This window comes from Pipra filicauda, unplaced genomic scaffold (genome assembly GCF_003945595.2).
Source record: "Pipra filicauda isolate LSUMZ 115617 unplaced genomic scaffold, ASM394559v2 scaffold304_size882533_pilon, whole genome shotgun sequence".
NCBI classification, from domain to species: domain Eukaryota; kingdom Metazoa; phylum Chordata; class Aves; order Passeriformes; family Pipridae; genus Pipra; species Pipra filicauda.
Window position 1 is genome coordinate 537808 of NW_024104426.1, and position 19115 is coordinate 556922.

The 19115-nt window shown below is 44.7% G+C and overlaps 1 protein-coding gene across 1 annotated transcript; it reads right to left on the bottom strand.

The window, feature by feature from the left end:
• Positions 1–781: 781 nt before the first annotated feature.
• On the bottom strand, positions 782–18713 carry DHRS7 (dehydrogenase/reductase 7). Its single transcript, XM_027711771.2, has 7 exons — positions 18558–18713; positions 13678–13830; positions 8261–8367; positions 7691–7930; positions 3322–3444; positions 1698–1913; positions 782–993 (listed from the first exon to the last, which is right to left on the bottom strand). Exons 1-7 carry the CDS (start codon positions 18685–18687, stop codon positions 958–960), a joined length of 1005 nt encoding a protein of 334 aa, XP_027567572.1. The 5' UTR covers positions 18688–18713; the 3' UTR covers positions 782–957.
• Between the last annotated feature and the right edge of the window lie 402 nt (positions 18714–19115).

Consider the following 19115-nt stretch of genomic DNA (forward strand, 5'->3'; position numbering starts at 1 on the left):
TTTTTCTTACCTGGATAGTGTGTGGCCAGAGGTACATCCAGAGATTACTGAGGAGTTTGTCAACAGCAAGGTCACCAAGGGTATAAGTGCAGGTGAGTTAACCAATGCAGAAGAGTGGTAACTTAGCCAAGGGCTGAATTAGGTGTCAGTGCATTTTAAAAGTGCAGTTCTTGCTTCCGCATGGCTGCTGCCGCTGCCCAATGCACCACCAGTGCTGCTGAGATTGGCCTCTGCTCTGTACAGGAACTAGAATCCAGCTTCTCTTTCACACTGTAAGTGCCAGAGGCTGTCCTGCTGCAGGAACATTCCCCGCTCCTCTCTCCTGCTGCTCTGTAGTTTTAACAAGTGCCAGGTTTAGCACAGGGCTAAGCACTGCCTAAAATGGGTTGCAAGAACAGCATTGCTCCCTCCCTTCCCCACTGCCCCATCCACTGTTTGTCTTCACCAAAAGCCACAGGACTGAGGCCTGTGGACCCTGGAGGGGTGCCAAGACCCAAAGATTAGGTAACTTCTAAACATTGTTTCAGAACTTCAATACACATTTTCCTCAAGGAACACTTTACAAGCACAGACTAGACATTTGGTTTTTTGCTCAACAAGAATTAGGAATGAAAGTGAGGGAAACAGGAGCCTGGGGTATATAATTTTTAGGCTGCTCACCAGGTATTTGCCAATGTCATAGCAGCAGAAAAACAGCATCACAGCAGCCCAGCCTCTCATGTGTCTCAATGCTTGTAAGCTTAAAAATTCAGCCCGTGGGAATTTTGACATGAAACAGGTGTGTTTAGAAAGAGATTTTTATTTAGTCAAGTGTGGCATCAGCTTGATAGATTTGTCAAGATACAGGATGATAAAGATATAACAAAAAAAAAAAAAAAGCTGGTGCTTGCAGTCACACAGTATGAAAAGTTTCTCAGCCTTAGCACAAGAACAGCACAATGTCGTACAGGCCCATCCTTATTTCTTCTTTCTTGTGTAAGAGGCATCAGCATCCTGAAGGGAGAAGACATTAAATCAGTATTTCACCCCCCACCTTCTGCTGTGTTAAAGTTCTTCACTCACAGTGTTTTTTTCTTTGAAAGAGCTTGTGACAGGGGGCAGTTACACTGTGGAAGTAGGAAGTTTCATTTTTGCATTTCCTGCTTTTGGAGTACTTTTAATGCGGGGGGGTTTTGTGCTAAGTTCAACAAAAACAGAGTAATAATAAATAGCATCTCCCAAGCAGTACTGCAGGGACAGAAGGCAGCACATCTGTACCCCGGGGCTGCCAGTGTGGGTGAAGAGCCCTGACAGACAATAGCACTGTGTAACACCCTCCTGGGAGGTGCTCAGGTTACGTGCCTGACACAAAAACTAGACACAACTCAAGGGAGATTTTTTCCACAGTCCTAATTCCAAGCTGCATTAAACAATTAACGCCAGTGACTTATAACTCTGCGTTAATGGTGAGTCCTGAACTTGCAGCCCACGTGATGGAGATCAGAGCAAGGCCTGGGGCACTACAAGATGTGCTGACTTTGCTGTGCTGTGACCACACCGTGTAACTCTACACCAGCAGGCTGCAGGGATGGACTCTGCCCAGGCATCAGCTGCTATGGAAGCGAGGAGGAAAAAAAACAAACAAACAAACCAACCAGGAACGGATCCAAAATGCAATCCCAACGTTCCCTTGGTGAAAAGAGTCAGTCAGCACTTACCACTCCACTCTTGAAGTTCTGTATCCTCCTCTTGCCCATCCTGTTCATGAGCCACCAGGCCCAGGTGGGCGCGTACTGCCACAGGTAGCACACGGCCAGGTAGGGGTGGTCGCTGATCCAGGCCTCCTTCAGGTCGTTGGCCGTGCTCACCAGGGTGAGCCGCGCACACCGGTCCGTGGGCATCTTGTGGGACTGGTCACCGCTGCTCTCCAGGGACTGGGCGGGAGAGAGGGCGAGCAGGGATTAGAGCTGGATCCCAGGGAATGACACAGGCCAAGCTCTGTGTGACAGGCATACTCCTCCCAGCCTCCCCAGCCAGCACGGCAGAGGCTGGGGCTGGTCTTCACTGTGGGAACACTTCCCACCTTCCTTTGGCTTAATTAAAGCACCCTTTTAATTAATGCCTTGATTGATGGGTCAAAGGTTTAAAAAAAAAAAAAAAAATGGATCTCCAAGTTCTGCCCTGCTTCAGCACAGCTTCTACTGGATGGTGACACAGAATATTGGAACAGGTTACCCCCATTCCTGCAGCTCCAGGAAATGGGAACACCCCGTGGGAAATGGGAGCATTCCCAGCTTTCTGCCCCCTGCTATGCTACAAGTTACTCAGTAATCAAGTTGGTTGATGAGGACACATTCCCCATTAACTTAAATATTCCTGCCAACTCTCCCTCCATGGGCAATCTCAGCCAAGGGAAAAGCAGGAGGCTGCCTTGGAGCAGGGATGTCTACCCCAGGTCTTGTCCCCATGTATCACTTAGTGAACATAAACCACCCCTGTGACCTTACACACATTTCACTGCAGCACAAACACACTGCTCTAGCAATCTGTTCTTGTTTCCCAGGGCAAAAGCAGTTCTGGTCTAGATTTGCTCTTCCTCCCTGGTCTTCTGCCACGCTGAAATCTGAGGAATGTGTTTTGCAAGCCTTCCCCATTGCTCAAAGAGTACATCTTTTCTTTCACGCAATTATCAAGCTTTGCAAGCCAAAAATCCTTCCAGAACTGGATTCAGCAATGGGAGAACCCCTCCCTCTCACTGGTGGGTTATCCTGAGCTTCAGAGTGATTGAATTTAGGGCAGATTACAGTTTGATGTATCACAGTGGCAATTTTTTGCCAGCTGCTTTGTTAGGACAGCCTTTATTAAAAGCCATTGTGCAGTTGGAAGGTTTTGCTTTTCCTCCTGGAACAATCCCTAACAGGAAAGGAATGCACAGCTCCTGTCAGCTGAGCTGGGGCTGTGCCAGCAGCAGCGTCACCCACCAGGGCACAGCGTGACCAGGGCAAACAAAACCCTACCTGTGCCCAAGGACAGTGTTCTGCAGGCAGAGCTGTGTCCAGAAAAGCCTGGACTTTCCCCCAGAACTGCAGCACAGTGGCTGTACAGTAAATTTTACCAGACTTGGGTTGTATGTGTTGGAAGAGAGAAGGCATAAAACAATTATCAAACTCAATTTTTTTTTTTTTATCATACAGACTTGACAGTTCTGTACCACTCAAAGCACTTCTTGGTAAAAAGATGAGGTCAGTGTTTGCTGGGAGGAGAAAAAGAAAAGAAAACCATGAGAGGATCACTGCCCCTGCAGCAAAAGTTGGATTTATAACAACAGAACTGAGTTCTTACCTTTGCAAGATTCTCTGTAAAGACATTTTGGATAATCTTGGACTGCACAGGCCCTGGGCAGATGTTGATGATACTGATCTCAGGGTAGTCAGTCAGCTCAGTCCGTAGGGAATTAAAAAATCCCTAGAAGAAAAGAATATAATGAAATCTTCCTTTTACCATGTTTTTGCAAGGTTTAACTGACTACATCTTTTCATACTAATTCATGCTGTAAAAATTTAACAGTATTCCACTAAAATTCCTACTACTTTCTTTGACTTTCCACTACCAATGGCTAATTTAACATTTTATCAGCAATTACAGACATTGACATACAAACCAGTGTGCAGTGCATTGTGTATTTGGGAAGACAAGGACAATTTTGCTGAACTACATCTGGATTCTGCTGTCCCTGTACTGAGGACGAGCTTTGCTATTCAATAGTGGAAATGCCACCAATTCTAAGAACTACAATATCATGGAAATTACCTTTTCTAGATGATTTGCTCTTTGTGGTGAGATTAAAGGTTTTATATGGTTTCTATCGGTTAAGTGGCTTTACTGAGTAAGTGGCTGGTTTTATGTAAGAGGAGGAGGAAAACTTTTCAGCACAGCAAGTCAAAGGTGCACCCTGACAAATTTAGAGGGGGCAGTTCTGCACCACTGAATTCACTGCAAACTTTGAAATCTGCATCCACACAGACATAAATCTTATTTCAGCTCAGGAATATGACACCAGTGTATCCAAGTTAAACTGTAATTACAAAAACTGCAAGTACTTCTTTTCTTTAAGCTAACAGGATACAAGTTTTCTGAATCTGGGTAGCATTTCACATTTACATGGCAACTGTTATGGGAAACACGAGCAATTCTGGAGGGCACTGGTCAGGCACTGGTCAAGTAATGATGATTTAGTCAACACCCCATCATGTCTTATCTTTGGCCTGCTTAGTAGCAGTTCCCTGTATTTATTCCAACATGAAATTTTGTGTCACAAGAGAGACAGAGAGTGAGCACAGGCTGATAAACTCCCACTGTAGTAAAATGTTATCACTTGTACTCCCCTCCAGCTTGGGAAGAGGGCTGGCTGACCCAGAGCTCCTCACTGAGTAGCAATACAGGGCTAAAACCAGCCAGATACGAGGCTGTGATGACACAGAAGCATCAGCTGGGACAAGGCACAGAAGCTCTTGCACACTCTGACCAAGAACATGAGCTCCAATTTCCCAATTGCTGGTGGCTAATTCCAGTTTATGGATTGCACACAGGCTTTGCAGTTCAGTTCCCTAAAAACCCTGACAGCATATTTAAAGTCGTAAGTACCTGCAGGCCCCAGAGCTGGTGTCAGACCTTCCTTCACAGCATGGTAGCAAAGCCTGGAGAGGACCAAGTTCTAAAGTTAAAGACACTTATGTGCCCAGAAATCTGCTGCTGGACCACAGGAATCTGCCAGCCACCCAGATTTTTTGGATTAAAAAGCCAGGCCCTCCCTTGGATTACCTCCTGCCCTGAGAGGAGCCTCCTCCAGCCCACTGAGCACCTTCAGATGTGGCACCAACACAGCTGTGAAAACCAGAATCTTACATGTACTCAGTCCCCTCTGGAGGCTCTATATACAGTTTGCACATGCTCTCTAATTCCAACACTTATCTTTGATATCCAAAGATAGCTGGTAAGAAATTCCTCCACTTCCTCCCAGAAGACAAGCTTTAAATTCCTAAGAAAGAAAAGCAGTTGCCCTCTTTGAATTCAGGCAGGGACAGACCCAGATTTGGGAGCTGTAAAGGAACTCAAGTGCAAGAGGAAGAACCTGAGTGTCTCCACCAAGCCCAGACTGCAGCCAGCTCTGCCACACAGACACAGGGTGTGTGGGACAGGAGCTGCTCCCAGCCACCCCTGGGCCTTTCCAGCTTGGTGAACAAATCCCAGAAGATGCTGAAGAAGGCAAGGCTGAAATGACTCCTATGACAGAAACATTTACAAATTCCACTAATGACCAGAGAACTGAACAAAAAGAGGAGTTTTTGCTGCTCAGTGCAGTCCATGGACTTATTAGGCAAGTTCCTGATGAAGGGACACTTTGAAGGCCACTCTGATCCACTCCACGTGCCACCAATTAGACAAATTACAACTGGATGAATGGCACGGGATCTCCATGAGCATCATCTCACCAAGAGAGAAACTGCTTCAGTCAGATGCAGACTCCCATGGACTCAACTCACACTCTTACAGCATTGAAACAAAGGATAATTTCATCACTAGAACATTGTTATGAAGAATTCCAGTTGGCATGAATCAAAGCGTGATTGTTTCAAGAACAAATTCTAATTCTAAGCAGAATTCCTTCCTTCCTTCCTCCTCCAGCTGCCATTTAAAAGAATTTAAAAAAAAACAAAAACAAAAACAAAACAAAACCAGCAAAAGGAGGGACTTTTCCACAAAAAGTATGATTAAGATTGCAGCATTAAGGGTGTCAGCTGTGACGGACTCCAAGGCATGAATTAAAAAGACCAAAACCAAACCAATAAACCAGAACAGATGAATTCACGTCAGACAGGCTCACATACTTAATAACTGGTGACCAAAATGCAACCTTCATTTCAAGAAGGTCTTAAAATACAGGTGGATACATGCTGGGAAAACACAACAGGAAAAGCATCACTTTAGGCTTTGTCTTATTTTTCCCCTCCCTTCTCTCCAGCTTTGTGGGTCCCTTCCAACTCAGAATATTCTGTGATATCTTCTTGGTGACCATCAGAAATGGGCTACAGTGCTATCTGAAGAGGGCTGCCACTCTTGCAGACTTCCCTTACCTGAACTGTACTGGTGAAGTTCAATATTCAAAAAAAAAGCTTTTCCTAGTTTTTGGGGGCTTCCTGCCCACACTTAGCCTTAGCTCCAGACCAGGAGAGACTCTCAGACAGTGTCTTTTTGAAATCTATGCTGCAAATAACAAGTTTCAAAACCTGCAATTGGTATTTGTAGAATTACTGTGAAAAAAACAAGAATGGAGGTTAAAGCCTGGTCTGGTTATTGAGCAGAGGAAGAAGCTAATGAAGATATAAGCAGTTCAGAGAGCGTATTTTAATTAATTTTAGAAATCTCTCTCTTTAAAGCTCTGTCCACGCTCTCAATCTTAACATGAGATTCAGAATTCCAAGTATTTTTAAAGCAGCACATGAATTCCTTGTGCTCTGCAATTAATTAGCCATGCTTAGCCCTACTGCACCACACCCAGAGAGAATTCAACCAAAAGAACATTTAATAAATAAAGGAGCATGAAGGGGATCCAGGCTTCTGATCACTGCATTCTTCTAATTTAAATCTACTAGGCTTAACCCAAAAGTTGGTCTCTAATGGGCAATTTCAGCACTGCTACACCAGTGAAGAGCAGCAGATCCCTCCCCACCACTAAGTGAAAACTTTTTGTCAGCAGAGACCTGTCACCATTGCCTACACCTTCATTCTTTCACCTGGCTTTGCAGCGTCAGCCACTTGTTACATTTTTGTTGTTGTTAGTCAAATCATCAAAAAGATATTGATCCCCCAGCTTAAGCAGTTATTTACTCTGTTGACGTGCTTAAATGCAGCAGGGAGGGCGAAGGTGCCACTTATTTAAACCACCACTGAGCACAGCTGAAGTTTGTTTTACTGAGGCCAAAATGTACATTAGCAGGAAGACAAACAGTGGTGAAAGACAAATATGTCTAAACAAATTTACCAGTTAAACAAATGATTCCTCAACTATACAGGCAGATACTCTTCTGAGCTCCTCTTTTATGTTTTTCCACTCAAGTGACGCTACTTTCAAAAACCCCTTCCAAGCAATACTGAAAGTTAAGTGTTAGGCAGAAGAAGCTTCCTAGGACACTGTGAGCTGCCAGTTCTTCACACCAGAACAACATTTAGAACTGTTGGGAAGATTTGTTCAGATATTCCCAGATGGATCAAAAATTCTCCTTTCCCTGAGTAGTTTGCTTTACCACTCACTCTTCTCACTTTACTGTCCTAAAGATTTCCTGTAGTCTTAAAACTCTCACTGGTGATTTTTCCTCCTTCACTGAGTGGAGAACTTCTATACAGAATAATCCTCCTCTTTAGGTATTCCCTCATCTGAGGGCCAAGGTCTTGTGTTTCACAGTGGAATTTTACCCAGGTAGTGGTTAAGAACCAACTAAGATGGCACTTGAATTCTAGTCAGAAAATAGATCTATACTGGGAGCTATTTTGCATTTCAGAGCAAATTAATTTCAGGACTTTCAATACCTGAGGATGCTGTGTTTAATTTCTTGGGAGATTTGTGTTTTCTGCACAGAATAGTCCTTTGCCATAGCACTGATGCTGGTCTATTACACAGCAAGACTTAATTAACTTCCAAAATTTAACTTACCTGCAGAGCGTGCTTGCTGGCACAGTACCCAGTGGCAAGAGGAGCTCCCATGATACCCATCACACTGCTCACAGTAACAATCTTTCCTCTTTTCCTCTGGATCATGTGATTCAGGACATACTTTGTTAAAGAGATTGTACCTAGGTAATTGAGTTCTATGATGGCATTGTAGACATCCAGGTTTGTATCCACAAACAAGGAGCGCTGGGAGCGTCCTCCATTGTTGACCAAAACATCAATCTTGGGAAAGATAAAGACAAATTAATATAACTTATTTCCTTTGGCTCTCGTGCTTCCTCAGCCAACTCAGTGACACCAAATTAGTTTTTAGTTATGCCCAGGGATTATTTGTTTGTTGTCGCATCTCTGCAAAGCCTGCTGAAACCCAGAAGCAAGCAACAGAAGGGATAAAAATTCAAGGACTTTTTGGCAAGTTTAACATTGATACTGAATAAAGATGTAGACACCAGTGAACTTATCATATAATAAAATAAAAGTAGAATAAGAACACAAATGCAGGTCTAGGAGGTAGAGAAGAAAAAGCAGTTTAACCCCAGAAGCATGCCTTACCTTGCCAAAATGCTTAAGAACACTGTTGGTTGCAGCTTCATGAGAGGATCTGTCAGTCAGGTCAAGACGCAGAACAAGAATATCTTTTTCACTCAAGCTGCTGATCTCTAAAAACAACCATGGAGTGAATGGGAACCAGTAAGAGACTGCTAATGTAACAACTGTGGGAAATGTAACATGCTTTTACACACCACATTTTCACGAAAAAGACACCAAGAAACTGTAACACCAAGTTGGAAGCTAAATGCTTGCTTTGTTTTCATTTTTATCTCCACGAAGAATCCATTTCTAACCTGTTCCTACCAGGTCCTTCTTTTCTCATCATTATGCTTTTGTACATGAAAAGCTTGGACTTTATCAAAACAGGCTTGTGCAGCTCCACACAGACAAATCAATTCTCCAAATAAATTGCAACAGTTGGGAGTAATGTGCATCCAAATTTTTCTCTGAGCCAATCAGAAGCACAGCACACTGGCAGCCCTGACATTCTGCTTGGATGTTAACAGGTCAAGCACGTTTATTCCTGATAACAGGACTACTACAATTTAGAGCCAAAACACAGCATGCATACCTGAGTAGCTATGAGGCAAAGTCCAGAGGAGCTGGATTATTGGGGCATTACTGGAGGAAGCAGGAGGGTTTTGTTTAACTGGCAGTTTTAACATATCCGTCTCCTGAAATAAAAGTCAGCTGCCACCAAGTTCCAGCCCTCATGTTGAGTGCTTCTACCACTGTCTCTTCAGAACAACTGACCTTTTCCATAGAAAGCATTTCCTGAGCACTGATTTGTTACCCTGGGGGTTCAGGACAGATGACTCACAAAAACAAAATCTTCGTCACTTCCGCCTTTTTTAACTACACAGAGCATGATTTTTTTGTTTTATTTATATTAGTTTGATAGTGCCATTTTTGTTTCTAAATTATTTCCCAGCCACAGCTAAGTGTACCTGCTCCCCTTTAAGCAGCTGAACTCTACAGACAACCTCAGGCCTTGATTTTTTATTTACTACTTCTTGCACACACAAGGAAGGTTAGACTTTGTCTTAACAGTGATGAAGAAATAAAGAGGTTACTTAAATCCACCAGTTGCCTCTGTTCAAAGGTCATTAGTACTTAAGCCACTGGTTAAAACAAACCCATCTGTCTGGTTTAACGCTACAAGTATTTCCATTTATTGCTCCCTCCAACCCCTCCATGTGTATTTTCCCTTCAGTTTCTTCCAGAAATACAGCAGTAAAATCCATGTAGTTTAAGCTGCCCTCTCAGAGACACATCTTCACCTCACGCTGCCTCAAGCAGATTTGCAGGGCTGAAACCTGTCGGGGTGTGGAGTGTTTCTGCCTTGGATTAACAAGACCACACACTCAACCCAGCCACAAAAACTGCACAGAGGAGAAAGAAAAGAGCAGAGGAAGAGACACTCATCCCATTTTTTTTTCTGGCTGGGCACAGCACTGTGCTCAGTGCCAAAGGCATGGGCACGTCCCAGTTTATACACTGCCAGAATGATGTTCTTCGTTGCTTTTACTAATAACCCCCAACATTCCACTGCCTTTTTTTGCCTGCTACCAAACTGATGTGTTTAAGGGAACAATAATGACACCCAGAAAAACACTTGGTCCCAAGTGGGAGACCTTAGTTCAGAGTTCATTGTTCAGGTTTCAGATCAACGACTCTTTTCCATACATGTGAACCCCAGACCTCAGTTTCTCATAACATGATAAACACTATTGCTCAGTGTAGTGTTTTCCAGCTCTTCAGCATTTCCTCTTCTTTTATTTCTCCCTTGTGTGATGCCATTACACAGAAGTTGAGCTTTTAGCAGAGGCTGATCCATGTGATCTCCTGGGGTCCATTCCCCAACCTCCATTACTGCACAATTCTTGAACTTACAGATTGCCTGTCACCCATTTGGCCTATCCATATTTAAATCATATTTGAGCTTTGTCAAGTCAGGAAACATCCCAGTTACTTGTATTCTTTTTAGGGGTTTTGAGAGAAAGCAGCCTCCAACATTTCTGATAAAATTCAGCTCATGTTGCAGAGAGTGGTTGGGGGAAACAGAGGAGCCATTTGCAGGAGCCTTGTAAGTTATACAAGTTGTTTTCTCTCCCTCCTGCACAAGTGCAATGAAGTGGTGAGTTGGCATATGCATGACTCAACAGGTATTACCATAGCTCTTACAGGGCTTTCCTTCTCTCTGTCCCTCAGCTTTTAGGCAGTGTAGAATGCATAAACCTGTATCACAGGGTGGTGTCACTACATTTTGAACAAGACATATGTGCTTGTTTCTGACACCCAGTTCAGTTGCTGCTGTGTACAGCCTCTCCAGCAGCCATGTCACAGCCCATTAGCTCCAATTATGCCCCATAATTCAGCCAAATTCACGTTGATGTTACATGTGAATAATCCACCCCACGCTGCTCAAACCTTGCAGAACGGTCTTAAACTCAACTGCAAAGAGAAAACACACAGGTGGAAGCAGGGACAAGCCACCCAGGAAGCACATGGACCCACTGCCCAAGCATGCAGGGATGGAATCAGGAAGATCAACAACCAGGTGGAGTTGCAACTGGCGAGGAACTGAAAGGCAACAAAGGCTTCACAGGCACAGCAGCAACAGAAAGGAAACCAAAGACACTGAGCTCACTGCTGAGCAGGGATGGGGAGGGGGAAGTGAGGAGGGGCACAGAAAAATGTCAGGTACTTATTGCCTTCTTTGCCTTAGTCTTCTCTGGCAAGATCTCCTCTCAAGTCTCCCACACTCCTGAGGCTAAACTCTGGGGGAAATAAATACTAACAGAGTCAGAGGAAGACAAATTAGGGACAAACTGAACATATAAGCAGGACAATATATACATCTGAGAGTTACAAGAGCTGACTGATATCACTCGTCTTTGGAAGGTCCTTGGTCAGTGCAGTAACTCCCCAGTGACTGGAGAAAATGAAGTGTCACGCAGCCTAACCCCAGCCCTTGGGAAAGTTATGTGGCAATTCCTCCTGAAAGCAATTTCCAAGTACATGAAGGAGAAGTAGGTACATGGGAAAATCTGCATGGATCTAGCATGGCCACATGCTGCCTGATCAACTTAATTGCTTTTTGTGATCTGTGGTATCTCTCCCTGATCAATATATTTTAGCATCTTCATTAATGAACCAGATGATGGGACAAAACACAGGTTTTGAGAAAATTTTCAGTTAACATCAAGGTCAGAGGAGCAGTTGCTCTGCTGCAGAGCAGGATTGCCATGGAGAGGCATCTTACAAGCCCTAAGAACAGTCTGACAAACTTCATTAAGCTCAATAAAGTCAAATGCCAAACTTCCCACCTGGGTCAGCACAATGCTCTGCAGTACTGCAGGCCAACATCCAGCTGGTTACAGATCAGCTCCCCAAACAAGACCTGAGGTCCTGAGCAAGCTGAGAGTAAGTCAGCAATTGGTTCTGGCAATTACAAATGCTAATGGACTGCACAAACAAAAGCAGACTGAGGGAAAGTGATTTTTAAGAGCCTCTACACAGCATTCTCAGACTGTATCTGAAGCACTGTGTCCAGTTTTGGACCCCCCCTAGTTCAAAACAAATACACATACACCGGAGATAGTGTAGAATAGGGCCACTAAGATGGTCAAGGAAAGGGGTAGTAGCTGGATTTATGTGGCCTTGAGAAGCAAAGGATGAGAGTGAAGTGTGTTCAATTACTCTCTTCCACTACTGGAAGGCTGGAGATAGAAAACATGAAGTAACTGTCATAGAATTGTAGAGAATGATTTGGGTTGGAAGGGACCTTAAAGACCATCCAGTTCCAATCCTCTGCCACTGGCAGGGACACCTTCCACCAGATCAGGTTGCTCCAAGCCCCACCAAACCTGGCCTTGAACACTTCCAGGGATGGGGCAGCCACAGTTTCTCTGGGCAACCTGTGCCAGGGAATAATTTCTTCCAAATATCTAATCTAAACATGTCCTCTGTCAAATTAAAGCCATCCCCCCTTGTTCTATCACTTCATGCTCTTGTTTTGTTTCTGTGTTACTGAAGAGTTTCCAGTATTCCTACTAATCAGACCTTTAGTTAAAAGTTTAGCAGCAAATATTTGCAAAGCACAGGGCTACACAAGACTTTAAAGCTCATACACAGCACAGCTCAGACATTCACGGGGTCACTTAAAAGTTGGCAGAAGCAGAAATCATCTCAGATAAGTCTGTACTCTTGGTGCTCGTGAATTGAAATAATATTTCTGAATATTCCCTTGATACATAACCCTCTCATACAAGTATTTCCTGAAAATGCCTATCCAGGATTAGAGCTCCTGCCAGCCTATCTTGTGTTATCAGTTTTGCAATGATAACAAACAGCCACAGATGCAGATGTAGTTGCAGACTTCTCCTGACCACTAAACACAGCACTGACATTCTGTCACGACTGACACCCTGTCATCACACCTCCTCTGATTCTTTTTAAATGTAAACCTCTAAGTGGCTGCTTTTTGGAACCATCAGTAAACAAAACTAAGGAGTTGTGCATTTTTGAAAGTTCCTTGAGAGATTTTCTGAGTAGGCTGCTGCAGCTTTTAGCTTTCTAGAAATGTTTAGGTGCTAACCCAAGAAAAACATTTCAGTGTTCCTTAGCACACGTTCCAAGTAGACTGTAGACATTCTATCAACATTACTAGGAAGGAACTGCTGGTGTGATAACAGATTCCCTATAAAACACTCCATCCTGAGCTGTAGAGGATAAACAGCCTGAAAGAGGTGTAACATTAACCATGTTCAAAACCTCTGTCAGTGTGAATTAACTGTATATCCCTCTCGCTGCCAAAACAGAAAACAGGAGGGAAAAAGAGAAACAGGAGAAATGAAACCAGACTACTGACTCCACAGGCATATGAAAGATAAATGGAATAGTTAAACATTCCACTTCACATTTGTCCCTTTTGATCCACAGGAGATCCTTTTTCTTGCACATTCTTAGAACAACTTCTACTGAACATTTCTACTCGTTCCTGTTCTAAAGAGCAAACTCAGTCATTGCTCTGCCTGTAACACACACAAACCTGAAGAAAGATTTCTCAGCAGGGTGCACCCACATGGTTTGGTTCTTTACAGGATGATACCCCTGAGATTGTTTCCTCCATTCCCCACAGTACTTACTGCATTTCTTAATCTAGTGTCTTGCAAGACCACTTGCAGTTGATAAGGAGATTTTTAGAGGCTTATGAAGGAACTTGTAATGCAAGTCCACATAAAGGCTTCTCACTCAAAAAAAGAAAATACCAGCTTCAAAGGTACAGTGAAGCTCTGTACAAAGCTGACTTTCACCATTAAATTTATTCCTGTGACATGTGGGTTAGTGTTTCTGTGGCAATTCCACCACAGCAAGAGTGGAGCTGTTTGCATAAAGTAGTAAGTTGTACTTACCAAGGCATTTCTTTTTCACTCTCTCCAGCTCATCCTCCCTTCTTGCAGAGATGGCAAGCAGGGCTCCTATCTTTGCCAGCTGGTAAGTCAGTTCTTCTCCAATTCCACTTGAAGCTCCTGTCACCCAGACAACTTTGCCACGCAGCTCATTTTCTGTCAAAGGAATCAAGACAGCAGTTTACACATTGCCAATGCCAGGATAAACATCTAACTCACTGCAGGAGTACAATCTGATACTGTTTTCAAGAATTCTGATACTGTTTTTAAGAGATATGCTCCAGTTTGAGGGCATTACAAAATCCTGACTTCTTTATTTTTTAGTCACATGAAGTTGTGAAATTGTTCATAGTTGTCCTGTTGCCATTTGAACTTTGTCCCAAGGGTAATCTGAATAAACATGGATTATTTACCTGATGGAAGAAATTTGATTGCATTTCTGCAAGCCATCCACACATAGCAGCTCCACTAACCTCATCAAACAGAGCTTCAGAGGAAAAGGGAAAAGAGAATTCTTGGAAGTGACAGGAAACAGTTACTGTATTGCAAATCCAAAGAAAAGCCTAAGCAAACCCTTCCAAATAATGTTTCATCCCAATAACGTTCCTAAGTAACTGCTGACAGAACAGAATCCTCTGAACAAAGACAGCAGATCATAAAAACCCAAATGGGTGTTAATTCACTTTGTTTTGTATCTGATGCAGGTTAGTTCCTGCACTGGCCAAAGCACAGCACACAGAGTTCCTGAGGTGTAAGTTCATGTGTGAATTCCCCATGTAGTCACAGTTCCTGCCCTGACATGCTTTTTTAACCTGCAGTAAAAATAAGAACATCTTACTCCTCTTACTCCTTTGCTGATAGGCCTGTTCCCCCTTGTTTACAATCATTCCCACTCCATGGTACACCTGGGTACTGGGAAAAGGCTTAGCTTTCCAGACATATATCCAAAACCATCAAATACAACAGATGGCTGAAAATCACCCATTTAATTCTAGAACATGATTTAAGGATGAATGATCACTCACTAATATCACAGCACTTTCCAGAATGTACCATTGCCTGACACTTGTGTTCTCCAAGATCAGTTTTAGTGAATAGTAGTCTTGGGGAAGATCTGTCTCACTCAGAGCACTGCTGACAGGAGCTCCTCCTTCTCTTTCTCAAGTTCTTGGAGTATTTCAACATCTTGCCAACCAATAAGATGTCATGGCATAATTCAAACAGCAGAGCCAAAAGCAGTTCCTGAGACCTTAGGCCAGTTCCACTCTGAAAAGGGCCACAGTAGCATTATTCAGCTTTTTAAGCTGAAACTCACCCATCACTTAATTTAGCAAAAGTACTTCTTTTTCACTGCAGCTGGTGGCTGGCACTGCTTTTACTTCCTGCTTACTCCAGGGATTCATTTCCTGGTTTTCTCTACACCACACTGCATTTCAAATTTCTACTTTTGGAGTCTTAGTGACAAAAAACCCACGAAGACATCAGCACCAAAACCTTCTGCTCTTTTGACAAGAGCACTCAAGACTGACTGTCAGAGCTCAGCTTGACTTTGTGGGACTGGCAGTATTTGTCTTTTTTTTAAGCTGACTGTATTTTAGCCAAAGAAAAATCCCTTGGAAAAACAAGCTTTTGTGGTTTGGTTTTTTGTTTGTTTCTAAAAACACTAACAACAGCAACAACAGTCACTTCCCAAAGGAGAGATGTATTCTAAGGTTATGGAAAGAGATATTGCTGAAGTTGTAGGAATATCCACTGTATTCATCATTATACCAAATGGCTGCTGCCTGTAAAGCTTATTCACACCCTTTTGCTACAGTTTTATTCCAATATATTCCCAATTCATTGAACTAATGACAAGAAAACACAAGTAGACAAACACTACATGAACAAAACAACACATGGACATACTTTCAGCCCTGCTTACCACACTCATTCCTCTTGCTACTGAAAACAAATCCGCTTCCTCCTACCCCTTAGTTTCCCAGTTCCCAACCTGTCTTGGGCAGCTTCACAGCAGTTATTCAGGATCTTGTTCTGTGAACAGAATAATTAACTGAGATAAGGCAAGTTTTCCACCAATTCCCCAGCGCTGAGTTACCCAGCACTGAGCTACTGAGAGTTACCATAATGGAAAACCTCAAATCCTGGTGCAGAACAAGTATCAAACCATCAGATTGCTCCAGAGTAAGTGTCCTGTTGTTACTGGAAGTAAGTTTAAAAATTAACCGTGCGAAATTAAAAAATAAAAGCAGATTATACTATTACTAACCATTAACTACTGTGTTACCAGGCATAACAAATGAAAGGTCAGACAGAGTCACACTGCAAGTAATCCAAAAGGTGGGTCTGTAGCTCTATTTAGAGGTTTTTTTTCAAACATTGTATAGCACTTATAGCACAAGGCTGCCATGTCATTTCATTCAGGAAAAATATTTGAGGTGGGGAAGTTTACAGCAGAACATCCTCCCCACAGACCTAAAGAACCACACCATTATCCCCAAATTTAGGAGTAGGCTTTCATACATAAACGGATCCCCCTTAACTTGATAACACAGGGCTGCCTGTAAAAAGCACAGGGTTTAGAGTGACTGTTGTCCAGCTAAGGAAACACAACACACAAGGAAAGGTACCCAGAAATCCTTCTCTCCTGACCACAAACATACTCAGAAGGTGGGAAGCAATCCAGCATCTGCCAATAAAAAAAATCCAGAAGTCGATTTTCTCTATAGAATTGAATCACTGAAATGGAACCAGTCCTACCTACTTTGAAGCCTTTCTCTGTAATTACAGTTTACAGCACAAGAAATATAAGAGATCAGTCTGCTTTCTGCCAAATATTTTCATGTCCAAAAACTTCAACATCTATAATAATATTGTAGAAGTGATAACACAATATAATGACTGCAAGAGTGACAGCTCTAACAACAGTTTTAACTAAAAATCAAGGGGTTTTTTATGGGATCCACACGTAATTTATGTAGACACACTACATTACATGCACAATATCGGGATGAGTAAGAGAAATTTATTTAAATTAACATCTTTTCCAGTGTTTGTCACTTCTGTTCTCCTGCCTGATTTCCCAAATGGTACCATTTCAGCTGTGTATTTTACTTACTTACAAGCACTGAGGCTGGGGGTAGGGTGGGGTGCCAAAGCACAGCTCACCTCTTACGTAGTCAAATTTCTGCCTGATTCTTCTTGTATTACATGTTGAAACAACTCCATCAAAAAATGACTACATTGCTCTTTATATGGTAACTTTTAGACACTACTTAAAAGCTTTCCAGGCTTCCAATAATTCTCAAGGCTACATTCAGTAATGCTGTCTACCTGAGAGCTCCTACACCTTGATGTGCACTGCACGTAGATCCCTCAGGATGGAGCTTCAATTCTGGTTGTACTAGTCAGGATTTATCTTGTTTCTCTGTAAAGGTCATGGAAAGACTCATGGCAAAGTCCACACATGAAGATTTTTTGTAGTTTTCTTACAGCAAGGGAACTATCTTCCTGATGGAGTTCGTATAAAACCTTGGGATGCATATCCAAAGTTACACAAGATTGTTCACACTGATTTAAATTTAGTAATTTTTAGAGCTTTATTACTTGTGCTAGTCCACATAATGAGAACAGAAAAGCATGCACATTTGCAGTAGCCTTCTACTGAAAGCAAAACACAGGGATGTTTCAACGAGTTTGTCCTTCTCCTCTCTCAAGCCATTCCTAATGCCAAATTTCACCTGCACCACCACCCACCACCAAATCGCAGTCCCAAGCCAAACCTTACTCCATCATTCCCGATCCACCTTCATTTGATGCAGTCCTATCTCCCTATCTCAACCCAACAACCAGTTTCAACTTCCACGTGGGACATCTTATAGCGTCCCTCTTTTGGATCAGCTTCTGCCTCCACTCCCTGCTTCCACCTCAACCACCCACACCCAGCAGCTCACAGCAGCCCCAAATCACCACTGCTGGCTAGGCTGAGGGGGGATATCCAGAAATTTATGGCTTTTCTGAAAAAAAGCCTCTATTAAGCAAACAAAGCCTATGATTTCCGAAGATTTTTGTGCAGAAGTGGGAAGAGTTGCAGTCGGATTAGAAAGATCAACACTTGAAGAACATAATTCCTCAAGAGCGAGAATTGAAAGTCCCTGTTTTGGCAGCATTTCATCGAACTTTCGTACCCACGGGTGACAAAGGCAGCACCGTACAGAAACATGTACAGCCCCCGAGAGCATCGCGTGGGGCTGGTCCCTGGCACCGCTCAGGGCACAATCCTCGGAAGAGGAAACCCCTTTAAACCCAACATTAATATTCATGTTTACTTCGCAGTAAACACTTTCAACACCCCTGCGAAACCGAGACCTGCTTGCTTGGAGATGTCAGGACAAGACGAAGCAGAAGCTAAAACAGACGACGAAGCCGCCGCACGCCCCGGGCACGCCCGTCCCCTTCCCAACCCTCCCCTCGACACCACCCCCGCTCCACGGGCTCCCCGCGGGCCCGTGCCGGGACTGGGAACCTGCCCAGAAACTGTCCAAAACAAGCAACTTTTGGGGCAAACTCTCCAGCCCCCGCCACGGACCCGCGGGGACGCCACGGACGCCGCGGCGCGGCTTTTAGGGAAGCTGCTTTATCGCCACGGGAGGTCTTATCCAGGCATAGGGGCAGGTAAATTTGTGGTATTTTTCTGGATAAGCCCACGGGACAGCCGGCGAGGGTTGGTGCCACCGAGCAGCGGCAGCTCTCTGGGGACTCCCCACACGCTGCCGCCACCTCAGAGCAGCAGCGCCGCCCGCCCGCCCGGCCCCGGCCACACCGCGGCGCGGCCGCCCCGCTCTCCCCCGCGCCCCGGAGGCTGCAGGCGGGGGCGGCATTACCTGGCTTCTTCCCCCGCCACTCGGCCCACAGCAGCGTGAGGTCCCCGTCGGCCCGCAGCCAGCGCAGCAGCTGCAGCAGCAGCGCCAGGAGGGCCCCGCCCGCCAGCACCAGGCACAGCGTGCACGCCATCGCCTCAGCCGCGGCCACAGCCCGCCCGCCCGGGGCGCCCCTTTATCGGGAGCCGCCCCCGCCGCCCGCCGCCAGCGCCGGCCTCCTGCCCGCCTCCCGCCTCCCTTCCACTGCCGAGCCCTCCCTTCCACCATCGCTGTGTTCCCTCAGAGGCGGGAGGCGCTGCCGGCCGGGCCGCTGGCGCGGTCAAGGCTGCGGCCATAAGCGCGGGGTTTGCAGGGCAGAGCCCGCGCGTGTGGCCGCGGGGTGAAGGTCGGGCTCTGGGGAGCGGGGCGCTCTGTTTTCCCCTCCCCGCCGTGCCCCCAGGCGAGCGGGGGCTGCCCGGCCTCCCCCCGGGGTAAACAGCGCTGCCCGCCGGGCACCGGGGCGGCCTGCGGGGCTTGGCGCCGGTGTTCGGGGATCAGACACTGGTGCTCGGGGATCAGACA